The 20,645-nt window shown below is 34.4% G+C and overlaps 1 protein-coding gene across 1 annotated transcript; it reads left to right on the plus strand.

Annotated features, from left to right (window-relative positions):
- The first annotated feature begins 2,584 nt into the window (after positions 1-2,584).
- Positions 2,585-20,150, plus strand: LOC133324113 (amyloid-beta-like protein). Its single transcript, XM_061532997.1, has 10 exons — positions 2,585-2,617; positions 5,151-5,289; positions 5,588-5,809; positions 9,299-9,804; positions 9,878-10,030; positions 15,699-15,848; positions 15,945-16,561; positions 16,627-16,771; positions 16,832-17,020; positions 19,895-20,150. The coding sequence occupies exons 1-10, from the start codon at positions 2,585-2,587 to the stop codon at positions 20,000-20,002; spliced, it is 2,262 nt and encodes a 753-aa protein (XP_061388981.1). The 3' UTR covers positions 20,003-20,150.
- Positions 20,151-20,645: the final 495 nt, after the last annotated feature.

Consider the following 20,645-nt stretch of genomic DNA (forward strand, 5'->3'; position numbering starts at 1 on the left):
ATGCCCAACATCGACGTCTTGTACACAGAAAGACACGGCTAAAGGTCTCTATGAATAAACATTTGGGCACCCCAAACATAATAGAATCAAATGGACTTAGATAATTTCCGGAAAGAAGATCCGTAACGTATTTTTATGTATGTATAACTTATCCTGTAAAAGGAACCCTTCACTCAGTCAGTCTATAATAAGATGTACCTGTTTTCCACGCTCCATTAAAAAACAATCTTTGTCCGAAATTGGATTTTAATCCCTGTCCATATTTGATTCAGGGACTAGTTGTGTCGTCTGTGTCCTCCCACATCAATTGATTCGCATTTGTAATAGATTTCCATTTCAATATTCCCTCTACTACATATTTACTCAAATATAACATGACTATTATTTACTGCAAACTACTTACATTGTTGGCATTTGTAATCATTCATTGAACTTTAAAATTTGATTATAGCCATAAATACTGATGGCCTAACATTGGGGCATGAGACTAAAATATTTAATCTACTTCTACGCTATGACTATTAAGCCATGTAAATTATATGTCAATGCCAGGCATACACACGCTCACTCACCCACTCTCACACACACATTTATGTAAATCCATTAACAAACTTTCTAACCAAAACTATTCTATGTTATTCGATTATCCATTACACCTACCTAAAAGTATGCTATAATTTTTCATGTTGTCAATTGTTCAGCATTTTACAGGCATGCCAGTCAGTCCGTCAGTCAGCCAATCACTTCGTTAGTGCAATGGACTCTTAATGAACTAATGCATTAATTTACCAAAAATATAACAAGGCAATGGCTTGCTCTCTCCCTTTCTCTCTCACATTTAGTCTCGCATTTCTACACACACATGCCGAACATGCTAAGATCCTTGAGGCAAATATTAGCAATTAACATATAAAAGCGTATAATAAAGTTGCACCAAAACCCAGAAAGAAGCCCAGGCTACTGCTACTACATTTATATTCCTGTCAGATACTCGTATATTTCTTGGCTTTCATTCTTGGTAGTTTGACTTGGTCCGGTGGTCGTGTTGTTTACCATTGATGCAGATGCAGACCACCCCCCTAAACCCATTATTGAAAAATCAAAAATCCATCCATACATTTTGAGACTTAAGGGGACCCCACCCATTCTCGATTTTAATTTTTCAAGATTTTCAATGGGCTGGTAAATCAATACCAATGCTTGTTAAGGTTTGTAACTTTGCACATATATAATTGAAGATTTAAAAGAGAAGAAAAATAATTTACAAAAAATTTTTGTTATTGTTTTGTTGTTGTTTTTTGTAATTAAAGAAAAGTCTTTATTTTTGATGGCGGGCATGATAACTCCTCACTGGAACATCGGAATCCGAAAATTCCAACGGTGTTAGAAAGAGTACATGTCTGGCTCTCGTATGAATTAGGATTATTGACTTCGCTCTAATATTAACAAAATGGTGGACCTTTGAAAAAAAACCAAGTTAAAAAATAAGGAAGATCTTCACCGATTGGCTTTATCCTAGTTCATACGAGAGCTATACACTCCCAGAGAAACGTTGCAAAATTTGGAACCGATTGGATTATTAGTTTTTGAGTTATCGTGCCCGCCATTCGCAAAAAAATGTTTAGAGGAAAACGCGTTTAAAGTTTGAGAAGCCCTTCAGCCGTCACTTGATGCTGACACAATAAATCGGCTATATCTTCAAGAGTTCTCGAGATTTTCACTTGAAATTTTGTAGAGACATTCTTTATACAGTGTAGATTCGAATTATATCAACAAAAATTTTGACCCCGAGAATGGGGGGGGGGGTCCCCTTAATGAAATTACTTTTCGTAACAAAAATCCCATCTTGTATGTGTGTGTATATAAATAACAATCTAATGAAATTGTAAATGTCTAAGCAATCAGTCTTACCATATGCGTGTGTGTGTGTATGTATAGGTATTGGTATAATATGTTGCTGTATATGAAGTTAGTTGATTGTTGGTCGTTTTACAAAGGAAACCCATACAACCACAACACTTACAAAAGACTTAAATTTTATTAGTCTGAAAACTGTATTGAGTCAGAGAGTCCGAGTCAAAGAAAATGTAATTAACATGACGATGTTTCGGGCTATAAAATTTCTACGAAAGTTCATAGGACATTTAAGTCTGGGTACAGCATGGAATGAAATCAATGGATTTCCTATACGACAGGTAATGTGAGGGAATGCTATAAAGAAGGTAGAATATACTCTATTGAATGATATGGATGGTTGGTTAAATATCAATGGAATTAGCTTATAAATACAGAATAATGTGTAAAATGGTGTAAGCTGCTTGCTGGCAGTACAAATGGAAATGAGTTTTAAGCAAGTAAAAACTTCAAAATCGATCGGACTATACCGAAATACTATAGATACTCTCATTGGATTGGGCTAAAAAAACAATCGCGGGTCGATATTGATAAATTTTGATACTCAATTAGAATCAATAGTTTAAAATTGCAGCCAAAAGCGCATGTAAAACCCCCTACTATTAGGTTGGGGAAAAAGAAACCCATTATTTTAATATGAACAATAGGACTATATTTATCATGTTTCGGAATGTGCGATTTGCATCGTTTTGTTAAGGTAAAGGTAACTTCATATTGCCTCTCTCATAGAAGTCCTGCTCTCTATTTGCGAAAAATTCTAGATACCAATTTTTATTATTAAAGGAATTTGGCAATGCAAGAAAAAGATGATAATCGCTGGTGCCAAGTCCGGACTTCCCAACCAAGCTCCCGAAGTTTCTGGCGAGTCACTTTAAATGTGTGTGGTCTAGCGTTGTCTTGGTGGAACACGACACCTCTCCTGTTGGCCAATTCTGGCCGTTTCTGGTCAATTGCTATCCTCAAACGGTACAGTTGTTGCCAGTAGAGATCAGAATTTAGCGTTTGGTCATATGGAAGCAACTAATAATCCCCTTTTAGACCCACTAAATGCATAGCAGAACCTTCCTGGCCGTTAGTCCTGGTTTGGCCACCGTTTGAGGCGCTTCACAGTTCTTTGGCCACGATCTTTTTCGCACAGGGTTATCGTATGTGATCCATTTCACATTTCTAGTCACCAACCGTTTAAGAAATGGGCAAGGCTTCGCATCCATCCTATTTGTTTCTGTTTAGTGGTGTGGCACCCAAACTTCGATCTTCTTTTTTTAAATCCAGATTTGTGAAAATGGTTCAAAACGGTTTTATGGTCGATTTTTAGCTCCTGGACGATGTTACGACTGCTAATATGCCGATCAACTTCGATCATTTCTCCGATTATATCGACATTTTCGACGACCGGCCTAATGGATTTATTTTTCACCAACCTAATATATACTTTATGGGATCTCCGGTCGACATTTCGAGTTGTTACAAACGGAGTGACAAATTTAATATACACTTCACTTATTGGTGGAGGGTATAACAATACCAAACCAGTAAAAACCAGTGAGCGAAGCAGTATATTCGGACAGAACCGACCATATGATACACTACACAAATAGCACGAGTCTTACTTTCTGTGGATCTATATTCCGATCCTGAGCATTTTTTCGACATTTGCACTCATCTGAACATTTATGTCATAAGATTCAAAATTTCTAATTTTACACATTTCGTGTATGGATTAATAAAATCTAACTCGACTATATAAACGTTTTTATTGTAGAAGATCATTTCTCCATTTTAAGAAAGCCACCCTTCCATCTATAATATTCAGTCTTCTATTTAAATGAAGCCATTTTTCTTCTATTCATAGAAAGTTAGACGTCTGTTCCCAGAAGGTCAAACATTTATCCCATGAAACCCAAACTTGTATTTATAAAAAACTGACTTTCATCTAGAGTAGACCCGATTTCTATTTATAGAAGGTCATTCTTTTATTCACACTCTATTTCGAAGAAGGCCAGCATTATACCATAGCTCACTCAATAATTTAAATGAGTCCGGCCTAAAAAGTTAGACGTCTGTTCCCAGAAGGTCAATCATTTATCCCATGAAACCCAAACTTGTATTTATAAAAAACTGACTTTCATCTAGAGTAGACCAGATTTCTATTTATAGAAGGTCATTCTTTTATTCACACTCTATTTCGAAGAAGGCCAGCATTATACCATAGCTCACTCAATAATTTAAATGAGTCCGGCCTTCTTCTATTCATAGAAAGTATGTTCTTGGAAGTTCAATGCTGTATCCATAGAATCCCAGTTTTACATGTATAAAAAATCCTGACTTTCATCTACCGAAGGCCAGATTTCAATTTATAGAAGGCCACCCTTCAATCTATATTTCGCAGGAAATTGAATATTATTTTAAACAAACTTTCCTCTAACAACAACAAATCTCGACTAACAAAATAAAGCCGTTTTCGAAAAAATAACCAATTTCTTTCAATATTTAAATTGCCAAAATATTTTTTGGTTTTTTTTCAAATCGAACTCAAAGCCAATTCAAATATTGTTGTTACATTTTTCTTCGTTTTTTATTTTTCATTGTAAAATCGTAGAAACAACAAATCTGCATAAAACTCTGACAGTCTACAAAAATCCAAACTCAATTTAGTTGGATTTTTGTTGATGTTGAACGAATGAAACTTTGTAAACAATGCATGACCAGCTAGGGAGGTTGGCAGGCAAGCCTGGTCGGCTAGTCTGTTAGGAACCATCATTTTCATGTTGCCAAAAAAAAACACACACGCACAAACAATGGCAAAAAACAACTATGCAATACATTGCAGTTAGATTTTGGCAACATGAAAAAAAAGAAAACTCTCTGTTTTGTAAAAATCCCATGAAAGCAAAATCACCTCATGGTCAGTTGCAATGCAGTAGTGGATGTGTTTTCGACAGACATATTCAATTTTTAAGGCTGCAACGGCAACAACTGCAACAACATCAACTTGTGAGACTATGCATGGAAATCGATTTGTTCCGCTCCATTTACAACTAAACCCGCCCGCCTTAATACGCAGCTCCAACATGCATACATATTGGCAAACGGGCTAGTTATTTAGCGCCCTATGCTATGCAGCAAAAATTCTAAAATAAACATAGTCCCGCTCTCTTATTTCCCCTCTCTCTTTTTCTCTTTTTCATTCTCACTCCGTTACTCATTTGTTGTTGTTATTTTCTACTCCATTGCAGGCTTATCCCAACAGAGATATCACCAATATTGTGGAGTCATCACACTATCAGAAAATTGGCGGCTGGTGTCGTCAGGGAGCTTTGAATGCCAACAAGTGCAAGGGAGCCCATCGTTGGATTAAGCCATTCCGTTGCTTGGGTAAGTCCAATTCATTGTGAGTGATGTTACATTGTTGTTTGGAGGCTACACACGGACACAAAACAATCCATGTGTGTATCTGTGTGCGTATATATGTGTTTGTACATTGTTCATTAAAAGAGAATTATTGAATGCCTGGGTCCCTAGACTGGCATTATAAAAACAAATCGAATCAATGAAAAAAAAAAACAAAAACAATCAAAGCCTACCTATCTACCAACCAGCCAACCAACCTTCGAACAATGTAAGTGATTTGTTTACGATTTGATGTTTATATGGGTGTGTGTATTACTTTCAGAAGGACCCTTCCAATCGGATGCGTTATTGGTACCCGAAGGTTGCCTCTTCGATCACATTCACAATGCCTCACGCTGCTGGCCTTTCGTTAGGTGGAATCAAACCGGTGCTGCCGCCTGTCAAGAACGTGGCATGCAAATGCGCAGCTTTGCCATGTTGCTACCCTGTGGCATCTCCCTGTTTTCGGGTGTTGAATTTGTGTGCTGTCCCAAACATTTCAAAAGTGAGTAGAAACCAATATGCTATGTCCCCTCAAAAACGAAACAAAAATTGTAAACAATTTCCCCGCATTTGTTTGCTCCTCGCCTGGTTTAGTGTGATCCCTTGATTGTGTGTGTATATGATGAAAAAAACATCATTCATTAGAAGTTGTGAAAACATTAGAAAAGGGCAATTGTTTGTTTTCCAGAACCTAAATGACCTAACCGGGAAATGTAAACTAGGTGGGGATAAAATGGGGTTTTTTGCTAATCCTGAGTAAGGGGAAACACACAAAATTTAAATGTTACATTAAAGTAGTAATTTTGTGATACAAATAAGAGATTACCATGTGAAAAAACGTCATTTCGACCGGACCGAACTTTGAATACTCTCCACCATAGGTATACTGACAGTTAGTTGAAATTCAAATTCCAACACCGTGTTTGATGTAAGAAATTATGGGGTATATATATATATATATATACCGAAATACACACGAAGTAAAATTTCAGCAATATTTAATAGGGATTTTTCTTCAAAAATATCAAAACACCAAATCGTGGTCCGATATTGATAACGCATGGTAGGATGCAACGTGTTTATAAAATCCTCAAAATACTGCAATTTACAGGGCAAATTTATATGTGGGGCTATACCAAATGGTGATTTACATAGGAATAACCGAACATTTTAAGTTATCATTACATGAGGGACTATACGAAATTGAGGACCGAGAAAGCTCAATTTCGAAACTACCATTTTCGTTTTGTAACATAATACCTTCCTTTACCCTAAATATTAAATCAGTTTGTTTTTTATATAAGGGCTGGGCCTAAATGCAGACCGTTATAGTTCATTATGGAACTTGATGTTTTAGTTATTTATCTCGGTAACCTCCGAAGGTAGAATGCTTACAACAGATGGCTAAATCGTCTTAAAATTCCACATTTGTAGGGTATAAACTGATAATTTTGAGGACAGAATTTCCCCCATACTTATATGTATGGAGACAACCCCAAAACGCGTAACATATCAGTTAGCCAATATGAAAAAGGTGGTTATATGGGACTACGCCTAGAAGGGCGGGGGCGAATATATATAATTTTTTTTAAAGGGAGATTTGTTACAAAATTTGGTTGAGAAACCCGATACAAACACCCAAAATACCGAAAAATTTGAGGGTTCCGTTATATGAGGGCTACCTAAAAAGTAGAGCGATATTTATACTTTTTAGTGGAGAAATATGGTACCCAATAAGTACCCATTGAACCAAATTTCAGCGAATTTGATTAAAAAGCGCACTAAAGAGCCTCAAAACATCAAAAATAAGGGGGTTTACCCATATTTGGGTAAATTTTTGTCATCTATCTCAATTTGTTTAGAGGCTAGAGTGATTACAACAGACAGATGGGAATGCTTAAATCGTCATAAAATTTTAACCTGATCAAGAATATATAAATATATTTTATAGGAAGTCGGAAGTGAATATTTCGATGAGTTACAAACGGAAAAAAATTCAATATGCCCTCCGTACTATGGTGGAGGGTAGATAGGTCCTATAGCGCATTAAAAGATACAATTTTCGCATGTATTTTAGGACGTTTTGTCCCAAGGACTTTAGGAAAATTTTACCCTCTGGAATTGCTTATATAATCTAATAGGAAAATCTGAACTGTAAGGGAATCTTATACACTGCAACACTCTGTGATACTGGGTATTACGTGGTGCCTTCAGAGAATATGCATAGAATCACTTTCTGAGCCGATTTATGTATGTCTGTCCCTACATGTATTTTTATGAGCAATGTACAGGCCGCGTTTATGATCCGAATTGGATGGTACAGGTCACTTATTTGGCCCAATGACGAACCCGATTGAAATTGCAAAAATCGGTTCATATTTACATATAGCTCCCCAAAGTGGGTCCAATTGCGACAATATTATGGAGAGAGTAGTAAATTACATGGGTTTCGTATAATCGGTTCAGTTTCAGATATATATTCGTCCGATTTGATTTAAACGGTGCCCCAAACTCCCAATGTTTTCCGACTAAGACCAAATTCAGAAGACCGTATTGAGTCTATAATGACGGCTGTTACGTTTGGTGAAAATTGGTTCAGATTTAGATATAGCTCCCATATTTTTTTTTTTTTTTTTTTTTTTTTTTGTACGTAGTCTACTGACTTGACTCGAGATTGATATGCGTAAGCTTCATTGAAATAGGTTCAAATTTATATATAGCTCACATATATGTTTTCGACCGATTTTAGGTAAATGGTGCACCAAAATTGTCAGATTGACACGAAATTTTGCACAACATAGCTCTTATAAATATTTTCGACCAAATTCATGTTCTTTGTGCACCAAATAATCAACGGGTGTCTGATTGCTCTCAATCTATTTAGTTACATTTGTCAAATTGTAAGCGAACGGCTTCGTATCGGTACGAATGAAAAGAAATTTAGCATAGGTTGCAGAATGGCATGTGCATGGATTAATTTTAGTCGTTTCACATATATAAAGATCTCATAATTAAGTTCGTCCAATTAATGGTCCTTCAAAAATGAGACTTCTGTTAGGATGCATCTCTTTTTAATATACCAAAAGTTGTAAAGGGTATCATAAAGTTGGGACGTCCAACTTTACTATTTTCCTTACTGGTTCGTATTGAAAATGAAAATATTATGACTGAAAATAGACACCGAATCCTTTGAGAGGAAAAACTTTCTCCATGGAAAATAGCTCTCATATAAGGCACCATTATTTCCAGATGATGGTGGTCCCAAGAAAATTTTCTAAGCCAATGCGACTATAACAAGTAATCGTGTTATTTGTTGTGCATAGTACAAAAACCTCAAATATCCTATTTATAAAATAAGTTCTGGCTCCTATACTTCTGCAATTACTTTTTCAAAACTTCTTCATTTCCCCAATCCTAACTTCTACTCACTTCCCTTTCCAACACAAAACGTATTCAAAGGTTAACCCTATATTTCTCCTATTTCACATTTCTTCTTCTCCTGCTATGCATCAATTTTATTTCACTAAGCAAAAAAAAAACAATTATAATATTTTCTTATGAAATGCAAGGGTTCATAATCTCCAATTGTATTAATGCTCCGGTATATATATTTCGGGTCTACGGCGTATTTATACACTTTTTATTGCGCCCAAACCAATTGTCGAAGCACTTTTTCCACTACGGTTGAGACACCTTCAAAACATGGACAATGAACGGCTAGAATTCGAATGGCAATTGAATTATCAGATAGCGCCCAAACACACTTAGGGTTGAAATGTAAATAGTAGCCCTCGTACCTTTGCTTTCAAACTAATTTCGAGATAGAGAAATATTTTAACTCCGTATGGTATTTAGGAATTTTCCGGGGATATGATTAAACCCTATATTGCTCAATTTTATAGATTCGACATTATTTATCTCCCTTTCCTATGCTAAAATTTAGTACAAATTTTGTTGCTAACCAAAACGCTCTAAACTTTTATTTTTCCAGCTGACGAAATCCGTGTAAAGAAAACCGATTTACCCGTCATGCCACCTGTCGAAATGCCCAATGCCATGAATGATGACTTGGATGACATTAGCAGCGATGATAATGATTCCAACTATTCCAAGGATACCGCCGATGATATTGAGGATGAAGACGATGAGGATGATTTGTTGGCCGATGATGAAGAAGATGAAATGGCTGCCGATGATGCTACTGCCACTGGTGATGATATCAATGCTGAATACGATTCGGGTGAGGATAACTATGAGGAGGATCCCGTTGACTCCACCTACGATCAACAACAAGGTAGCTCAAGTGGTGCCAAACCATCGAACAAACCAACAAATTCGAAGGATTTGGAGAAATCTGGTGGATCGATGTTAGATGGCAAGACCAACGGCAACGGAAACAACAATGGCGATTTACCAATGCCACCCACAACCGGTCAACCCACACCCGATCCCTACTTCACTCACTTCGATCCACACTATGAACACCAGAGCTACAAAGTAAGTCAAAAAGTAAGTGTTTTCACATGCTTAGGCATCTTATTTATCAAAACCAAATAAATTCTAAAAAAAGGAAGCCCAACAGCGCCTCGAGGAATCGCACCGTGAAAAGGTCACCCGTGTCATGAAGGACTGGTCGGATTTGGAAGAGAAATATCAGGATATGCGTTTGGCCGATCCCAAGGCTGCCCAGAGTTTCAAGCAACGTATGACAGCCCGTTTCCAGGTAAGAGGGCATTGAATTTCCCAAACTAAAACTTCGTCTTTCGTTTTGCGTATTTTTTTTAAGTTGCACTCGTTCTATCCTACCTTCTCCCAAGCGTAATATTTTGCTTAACAATTTTGTTTTCTAGTTTGTTAAAAACTTGCTGCTTCTTATTCTCCTGCGTTGTTGACGTTGTTGTTGTTAATCAATTTCAGTTCGATTAAGTTTTCCATTAGCTTTCCTTGAATCATTCATTTTCATTATCCTTGATTTGTTTTTTGTTCTGTTTTGAGTTTATTGCCTTTCTTGCTATCTATCTCTCTTCCGCTCATTACGAACTCTAAAACTATATCTGCTGTAGCCTATTGTCATTTGTTTTGTTTTTCCATTAGTATATCCTTATTCTTATCCTTATTATCATTATAATCATAATTATTGTTCTTGCTATCGTTGTTGTTATTATTGCTTTTTGTTTCATTGGTTATTGTTGTTGTTGTTTAGTTTGTAGTTGTGCATAATAATGGGAGCGAAAGAATCATCAGATATGACGCTTTTTGTTTGTAGTATGGTGATATACAAAATACACAGCAATACACACACATACACATAAGCCTATACCTACACATCAACGCATAAACATAAATTCATAATCATTTTAGATAATATTAATGAACCAGCTGCAAATATACGTATACATACATAGCTCTCTTTACAAAATTGGCCCGTAATCAGATTGTTAATAAATTTGTTAGAAAGCTTTTATCGCTTTTAATACTAAAACCCAGACGTAAACATACACCTATCCATATATACAAATGTATACATATCCACTTTAAGACAAGCTAAAATAGCCAACTAAATGTAAATTATTATCATAAATATCTATTTGTATAAATCTATGCATCATTATGTAGGTTAGTTGGTTTTTAAAGCTTAAAGCAAGACATTTTCTGATATCCGTTTTAAGTCCATTTGGGTATTCGTTGAGAGAATTAATGTGGAATTATGATTCTCATGATGTGAATAGAAAGCATAGAAGTATAAAAGAAAAGAGTGGGGAAAATATTATCATTGTTAGTCCCTCAAAAATTTTTTGTAATGTCTTCGATCCTCAAATAATCATAAAAAATATACAGTCCCTGAAAACATTCAAAAACCAGTAAGGAAAGTAGTAAAGTCGGACGGGGCCGACTATATGATACCCTTCACCACTCTGAGTATATTTAACAGATAAATCCTAACAGACGTCGCATTTTTAAATTACCAGAAAAAGGAAATTGGAACCATAAACACGTCATTCTGCAACCGATACTAAATTGTTAATTTGGTCAGATATAGAAGTTATATCTAAATCTGAACAGATTTCATGAAACTTAACACACATCATTCTAGACGTAATTCATTACGCTGTGCCAAATTTCGTGCAAATTGAAAGATATATAGGGACTTTGGTGCACCATCTACATTAAATCGGACGAAAATATATATGGTAGATATATATAAATCTGAACCGATTTTCAGTAAACTTAACACACATCATTCTAGACCTAATTTGTTACGCTGTGCCAAATTTCGTGCTTAAATCGACGCAAAAAGTGATTCTATGCATATTCTCAAAAGGAACCATGTGTATGTCTCGTTTCCTTTTGCCTTTTACAAACATATGCACAAAGACATAATAACCTGTACCAGAAAAAAAGAATTTGGTTCAAGAACCTCAAAATACCGAAAATTGGGGGTACCCTTATATGGGGGCTACCAGAAAAAATTGACCAATATTTATAATTTATAGTGGAGAGATGTGCTACCCAATAAGAACTCGACATACTAAATTACAGTCAATTTGGTAGAAAAATACGATAAGAACCCCCCAGATACCAAAAATTTGGGGGTACCGTTATATGGGGACTACCAGAAAAACTGGACGTATATTTATAATTTTTAGTGGAGTAATTTGGTACCCAATAAGAACACAATGTACAAAATTTCAGAGAATTCAGTTATAAAATGAGCCCAAGAACCCGAAAATACCGAAAATTTTGGGGTACCCTTATATGGGGATTTCCGAAAAAATGGACCTTTATTTGTAATGTTTGTTAGGGAGACTTGCTACCCAATAAGAACACAAAGTACCAAATTTCAGCGAATTCGGTCGAAAAATGCGTTCAAAACCCCCAAAATACCGAAAATTTGGGGTAATCTTATATGGGGGCTATCCGAAAGAATGGACCTTTATTTATAATTTTTGGTAGGGAGATTTGCTACCCAATAAGAACTCAAACTACCAAATTTCAGCGAATTCAGTTAAAAAACGCGCTCAAGAACCTCAAAATACCGAAAATTTTGGGGTACCCTTATATGGGAGCTATGCCTAAACGTGGACCGATTTTCTCCAATTTCAATAGGGTTCGTCCTTGGGCCACTTAAGTGACCTGTGCCAAATTTCATCCAAATCGGATCATAAATGCGACCTGTACTTTGTTAACAAAAATACATGGACGGACGGACGGACAGACGGACGGACGGACGGACAGACGGACGGACAGACGGACATGCATAAATCGACTCAGAAAGTGATTCTATGCATATTCTCAAAAGGAACCATGGGTCTATCTCGATTATTTTTGCCTGTTACAAACATATGCACAAAGACATAATACCCTCTACCACAGTGTGGTGAAGGGTATAAACACAACTCAATGGTAATCCACAACTCAGAGTGTCCTTGAAAAAAAAATATTTTTAACAACTCAAAGAATCTTTTAAAGCCTCAGCTATTCTTTAAAAAATTCACGTCTCAAATGGTCTTCAAAAAAATATTAAAAAACGTAGACACAGATAGTCCTTGAAAAAAATATTTTTAAAAAATTCAAGCATCAAATGGTCTTCAAAAAATTGTTTTAAAAATCAACAACTAAAATTTGTTTTTTAAAAAAAATTAAAAAAATCCACGCTTCAGATATATTTAAAAAATGAACAAAGCCTCTTAAAAAATCAAAAATCTGTACAATTGAAAATATTTTCAAATTTTCAAGCCTCAGATATTCCTCGAAGTCCTTGAAATAAAATTTAAAAAGAAAAAATCGGCCTTCAAACAGTCCTTAAAAATTAATTGAAAAAATAATTAGACATTAAAAATACGATCTCTGTCTCTGAACAAATATTTAAAAAACACGCTTCTGATGGCCTTTGATTTTTAAGACACTTTTCACCTTCTCGCTTTTGATACCCTTAGAAAACCATAATTTTAAAAAACCCAACCTTCTTATAGAATTAAAAAAATATTTAAAAAAATTCAATTCTTAGGGGCCTTTGAAAAAAACAACATTTTTTAAAAAACCATGTCAAAAATATTCCTTGAAAATGAAATTGAATACATTTCCTTAAAAAAATATTTTTGAAAAATCCAGGTTCAAATAACCCTCGAAATGTCTTTTTTCAAAAATTCAAGCTGAAATAACTGTCTTAAATATATAAAAAAAATTTTACTTTGACTAAGCCTTGAAAAAAATTTAAAAAATCGATCTTCGGACAAGTCTCGAAAAAAATTTTTTTAAAAAAAATTATCTTTAAAAAATATTTGTAAAAAATCCACGACTTAAATAAGCATATTTGTAAAAAACCCACACCTTACATTGCCTGTACAAAATTAGGAAATCTTTGAAACAAATATATTTTTTAGAAAAATAGAAAAAAATCCTCACCTCGGATGAGTCTGAATTTTTTTTTTAAATCCACGATTCGAATAATTCTTGAAAAATATTTAAAAAAATCCAAGCCTCTTTAATTTTTTTTAAATCCACGCCTCCACAAGTCTTCAATTTTTTTTAATTGAAAAAAATATTTCTAAAAAATCCATGCATCCGAAATTTCCTAAAAAAATATTTTTATAAAATCATTTCTTCTCATAATTCCTAAAAAATATTTTTATAAAATCCAAACATCGGATAATCATTGAAAAAATATATTTCAAAACCCAGGTCTTCGATAATACTTAAAAAATATTTTCAAAAAATCCAAGTCTTTAAAAGAATTTTTTTAAAAAAATCCAAGCCTTTAAAAAAATAAGTCTTTAAAAAATAATTTCAAAAAATCCACGCCTCGAGAAGTCTTTAAAAAAATATTTTCAAAAAATCCACGTCTAGGATAATTCTTGAAAAAATATATTTTTTTTAATCCACGCAGCAGTTAGTTTTTGAGAAAAAATCCTCTCCTCGGATAATCTGTGAAAAAAGGTTTTTAACCCTTTGAGCCCCGAATTTTTTTCCGCAATCTTAGAACAAATTTCTGTTCACAGATTTAATGCAACTATCATAAATAGGATATGCACAAAATTTGACATCGATATATCCTTGCATTCGGAATGCATAAATAGGATATGCACAAAATTTGACATCGATATATCCTTGCATTCGGGAGATACAGTACATTCTTTCGGAAAATTTAAAGTCCAATATCAAGAAAACCAAATGCAAAATCGTCAGAAAAATCATTTTAAATTATTCTTTATATTCAATTTTACAAGAATCAAAAATAATTCTGAGGACAGAATTTGTACAATTTTAATACGAAGAGATTTAAATAATTTGGGCTGTATACACAAATTAGTACTGTACACAAATTTACATTCTTCTCTATATTGAAAAGCTCATAACTTTACCAAAATTTTGAATTTTTTTGATTTTTCTTTTGATATGTGTCGTCCATAATCAGGTCTTGACATATGAAATCCAAATAATACATATCTAATAGCTGCATATAAAATATAAGCTCTAAAATATTTTGTTGCCTGTGGGCAACATTGGGCCACAAAGGGTTAAAAATCCGCCACACGGAAAATCCTATTTTTGAACAAATCCACACATCGGGAAGTCATTAAGCAAATATTTATACAAAATCACGAATGCGGAAGTCTTTAAACACATATTTAAAAAAAAATCGTAAAAGTCGATTATAGCTGGTCCCTAAAAATATTTTGTAAAAATCCACGCTTATGTCCACCTAAATCTGACACCAAAAATTTTACAGATTTTTTAGTAATTATCTAAAACTTTAACAGCAGAAAGGTCCAGACGCGAAAGGTATAAATAACCCATATTTTAACAGCACTCTAGGATTTGAGCATAATACGTATTTGTATTTGTCTGAATTAGGTGCTCTCTCTCTCATCACTTTCACGTCATTTCACTACAAAAAAAATCACACTTTCACATTCAAGTGTACGGTATTTCTAATTTCTTTTTGGCAACAACCCCCCAACGAACACCACAACCACCCGGCACTTTCAATACACACCTTGGTCCACTTCAAATGCAAATCCATCACAGAAACGAATCATAATTCTGCATGACAGAAATAACCCTGCCCAGTGGCTTTATATACATAAACCTGCTAACCTGCACTGTAGATATGCCGAAAATATAATTTTTTCCTTTGTTAGAGATTTAGGCTTTAAAATTTTTTTGCTTAATTAGTACATCATCAACACACCAAATACCAAATCGAAATAAGAAAACAAAAACCGAAATGCAATATTAATTTGTAGCTGCCAAGAACAAGAAAAAAAATGTTCAAAATTTTATATCACCCCGACAAGTCATTAATCGAAATCAGAAGTATATCGACATCATTCTGATACTCTTTCTCTCTTAAATGTGCAATATATCTTTATATGGGAATGTAATTTTAGACTTCTGTTCAGGCACTCGAAGAAGAAGGCAATGCTGAGAAACATCAATTGGCGGCCATGCACCAGCAACGTGTTCTCGCTCACATCAATCAGCGTAAACGTGAAGCCATGACCTGCTATACACAGGCCTTGACTGAGCAACCACCAAATGTAAGTAGACGGCGAGTAAATTCAAATCGGCCCTGATATGTATCAGGATTTTTTCCTCATATTTAACACCGAAAATGTCCTTATTCCCCTCCACAGGCTCACCACGTTGAGAAATGCTTGCAGAAACTTTTGCGTGCTCTCCACAAGGATCGTGCCCATGCCTTGGCCCACTACCGCCACTTGTTGAACTCTGGTGGCGCCGGCGGTTTAGAAGCTGCTGCCTCTGAAAGACCACGTACCTTGGAACGTCTCATCGATATCGATCGTGCCGTCAACCAATCCATGACCATGCTCAAGCGTTACCCCGAATTGTCCAACAAAATCTCTCAATTGATGAACGATTACATTTTGGCTTTGCGCAGCAAAGATGACATTCCCGGCTCCTCTTTGGGCATGAGCGAAGAAGCTGAAGCTGCCATTTTGGATAAATATCGCATTGAAATCGAACGTAAGGTAGCCGAAAAGGAACGTCTACGTTTGGCCGAGAAACAACGCAAGGAACAGAGAGCCGCCGAACGTGAGAAGTTGCGTGAAGAGAAATTGCGCTTGGAAGCCAAAAAGGTCGATGATATGGTTAAGGCTGAACAGGATTCGCAGGCATTCACCAGTGAAGAGTCGAAGACTAGCAAAGATGAGACCATGGTCGATCCCACAAAAATGGCTCAAAGTGACAAGGATTCAGCAGCCGAAGAATATGTTGAAGCCACACTCAGGTTTGTTATGAAAATTTCTCACTATTTCTTCTTTTAACATTTCAACTTGTTTTCCAACTTTTTAGCACCAAAACCCAAACCATCCAGCCCACCGTGGATAATGACGCCATTCAGCGTACTGTCGAAGAGGTTGCTGCTGCCGTTGCCCATCAGGAAGCTGAAGCACCCGCCCAGCATTTCATGACACACGATTTGGGCCATCGCGAATCGGTATTTCGTGTACGCTCCTTGTACCCCTATTTACCTAAAGCATATCCTTTTTCATTACAGAGCTTCTCTCTGCGCAGAGACTTCTCTCATGTATCATCTGCGCACGCGAATAAGGAGGGACGTAATGTCTACTTCACTTTGTCCTTTGCTGGCATTGCTCTTATGGCTGCCATCTTTGTGGGCATTGCTGTTGCCAAATGGAGAACAGCACGTTCACCACATGCGCAAGGTTTTATTGAAGTTGATCAGGTGAGTGGTGGTAAAAAAATTAATAAACATTAAGTATAATTTTACGCTTCAGATAATCTTATAATTTTTATTTAAAAATTCACGCTCAGGCCACCTGAAATCTTTATTAAAATCTTAAAAAAAATATTTTTAAAAAAATCCGTAGGGCCATTTTTTAAAAAATCCAACCCGAAGAAGGTTTAAAAAAATATTCCGCGCTTCAGATAAACGTTGAAAAAATATTTTTTAGAAATCCGCGCTTCAGACAATCCTAAAAAACAATTTTTTTTTAAATCTATGCATCAGATGGCCCTTGAAAGAAATACTTTTTAAAAAAATCCGTGCTTAAGATAGTCACCAAAAAAATATATATTTTTATAAAATTGACGCTACATACAATCCTAGAAAAATGATTTTTAAAAAATCAACGCTTTAGATAGTCGCCTAAAATATTTTTATAAAATCCATTCTTTAGATGGTCCCTGAAAAAATGTTTAAAAAATACACGATTCAGATAATCCTTGAAAAATATCTCATGGTTTCAAGAAAATGATTTCTTGGGAGTAATACTTTTTTAAAATTTAAGCCCCTGAAATTTGATTTCTTGGAAAATATATTTAAAAAGAGGCCTCTGCAGAATTTAAAAAGTATTTTTACAAATTCCATGCTTAAGGTAGGCCTTTGGAAAAATATTTTTACAAAATCAACGTCAATATGGTTCGAAACAAATATTTTTAAAAAATCCAGCCTTAATATGGCTTCAAAATATATAAATATATCTTCGACAAATCCAAGCGTAATAGACCTTAAGAAATATGTTTAAAGAATTCACTTGAAATAAAAAAAATTAAAATCCACGCCTCGGTTAGATTACAAATATATTTTTGACAAATCAAACCTCAGACAGTCCTTGAAATAATATTTTTAAGAATTCACTCGTAAATCTTGTTCGCTAAAATATCCCTCAAAAATATTTTATACCCTTCACCACATTGTGGTACAGGGTATTATGTCTTTGTGCATATGTTTGTAACAGGAAACGAGATAGACCCATGGTTCCTTTTGAGAATATGCATAGAATCACTTTCTGAGTCGATTTATGCATGTCCGTCCGTCTGTCCATGTTAAATTGTAAACAAAGTACAGGTAGCAGTTATTTTCCGAATTGGATGAAATTTGGCGCAGCTCATCTATTTGGCCCAAGGACGAACCCTATTGAAATTGGAAAAAATCGGTTCAGATTTAGATATAGCTCCCATATATATTTTCGTCCGATTTAAGGTAAATGGTGCACCAATGTACCTATATATCTTTCGATTTGTACCATATTTGGCATATCGTACTAAATTAAGTCTAGAAAGATGTGTGTAAAATTTCGTGAAAATCGGTTCAGATTCAGATATAGCTCTTATATATATATATATATATGTCCGATTTTATGTAAATGTTGCACCAATGTCCCTATATATCGTTCGATTTGCATGAAATTTGGCATAGCGTACTGAAAATGATGAGTGGTAAGTTTCGGTAAAATCGGTTCAAATTTAGATGTAGCTCCCATATATATTTTCGTTCGATTTTATCTAAGTGGTCCAAAGTCACTGTATATCCTTGGATTTGCACGAAATTTGGCATAGAGTAGTGAATGAAGTCTAGAGTTATTTGTGTTAAGTTTCGGGAAAATCGGTTCAGATTTAGATATAGCTCCCATATATATTTTTGTCCGATTTTATGTAAATTGTGCACCAAAGTCCCAATATATCCTTCGATTTGCACGCAATGTGGCATAGAGTAATAGAGTAATCATTCTAGAATTGAGTCTAGATTGATGTTTCCGGAAAATCGGTTCAGATTTCGATATGGGTCCAACATATGTATATGTATTCCTCCGATTTTACATAAATGCTGCACCAAACTCCTAACGTTTGTTCGATTAACATGAAATTTTGCACAATGTATCAAATTGAGACTTGAATAACGTTATTGCGTTTCGTTGAAATTGGTGCAGATACAGATGCAGCCATAACTTCCATATGTATTTCGAACGGGTGTCTGATTGAAATTAAATTTTTAACAGTGCGGCATACTGAATTTGATATAAATCCTTTTCCATAAATTCGTTACATGGTACGCAGACTACTCTAAATCTACCCGAATGAAATTAACAGTAACAGTGACATGCAATTGTGAGGATTCATATGTACAACATACCCAAAGTGGTGAAGGGTATCATATAGTCGGCCCAGTCCGACTTTACTACTTTCCTTACTGTTTTTTTTAATATTTTTTAAAGAATTCACTCCTAAATCTGGTTCCAAAAAATTTTTTTGAAAAAATCTGAGCTAAATTAGACTTTTTTAATCATTACCTTGAAACCTTATATCTAGTCCTTAAAATAATTTAAATTAATAAACGTCGGAAGAAAAAAATCTACGTCTATATCTGGCTTCTATAAAAATTTTATACAAAAAAAAAATATTTTTTTTAACATCCTCGCCCATAAAACAATATATTTTTAAAAATTCATGCTATAAGAGGGTTCCTAAAATATTTTTTTTTAATTCTCACCTATAAAAAATATTTCTAAATCTTCTCGCTTTGAATAGTCCTAGGAAAATATTAAAAAAAAAACATTCTCGTCTAAATATGGCCCAAGAAAAATATTTAAAAGTATCGACCCCAATATAAGACAAAAAACATTAAAAAAGATCACCTTTAAATATTTATTTAAAAATAATTACACTTATACCTTAAAGTATTTTTGGAAAAAGGTTCGCTAATATATATTCCTTTAAAAATTATTTTTACAAAATTCTCGCCCATATGGTCTATAAAATATAATTTCAATTAAATTGAAAAAATTAAAAAATCATGATTTTTCTCATTTATTTTCAGAATGCCGCCGCCCATCATCCTGTGGTCCCCGAAGAGAAAATCGTGCCGAGTATGCAAATCAATGGCTACGAAAATCCCACTTACAAATATTTTGAAGTAAAAGAGTAAACAACATCTGCAGAAATTTATGAACACAAAAAACAGTAACACTTAATTACTTATAAATTAAAACCACAACAACAACAACAAATTATTCAGATGAATATTTAACAAAACAAATTAAAAAAAAAATCCCAAGAAATTTTTATGAAAACAAAATCTTCAACAATAATAACAATAATAAACAACCAACAAAACTCTTAACCCTCTTCCCAGGCTCTGAACCCTCACAAAAACAGATAAAAACAACAACAACAATAGGATATATTAATGTAAACTAACAGATGACTGCTGTTAAGTCGACATTTACACAAACATATTTACAACAATAAGAGATTCAAAAACATTGATATTTGAAAGCTAAGCAATTTCAGAAATCTCCCCCCACAAACACACACACAATAATTCTCATTCACTCCATACATCAAAACTTTAAAAAGCCATACAAACATTTCAAAAAAAAACTAAATTAAAAAACAAATATTGAAAAATAAGGATAATTTTTTTCAAATAAACCACAACAACAAAGATATTTTCTTTTACTAACATTAAACGTCGTTCTTGTTTAGAGAGATACTAAGGAAACCAAAAAAATATAAAGAATCATTGATTGTGTGTAATGCAAAAAAATAATAAATCTCGTATAAAAAAA

This window comes from Musca vetustissima, unplaced genomic scaffold, assembly GCF_032173495.1.
Source record: "Musca vetustissima isolate MV318-11 ecotype Yass unplaced genomic scaffold, APGP_CSIRO_Mvet_v1 utg21019, whole genome shotgun sequence".
NCBI lineage: Eukaryota > Metazoa > Arthropoda > Insecta > Diptera > Muscidae > Musca > Musca vetustissima.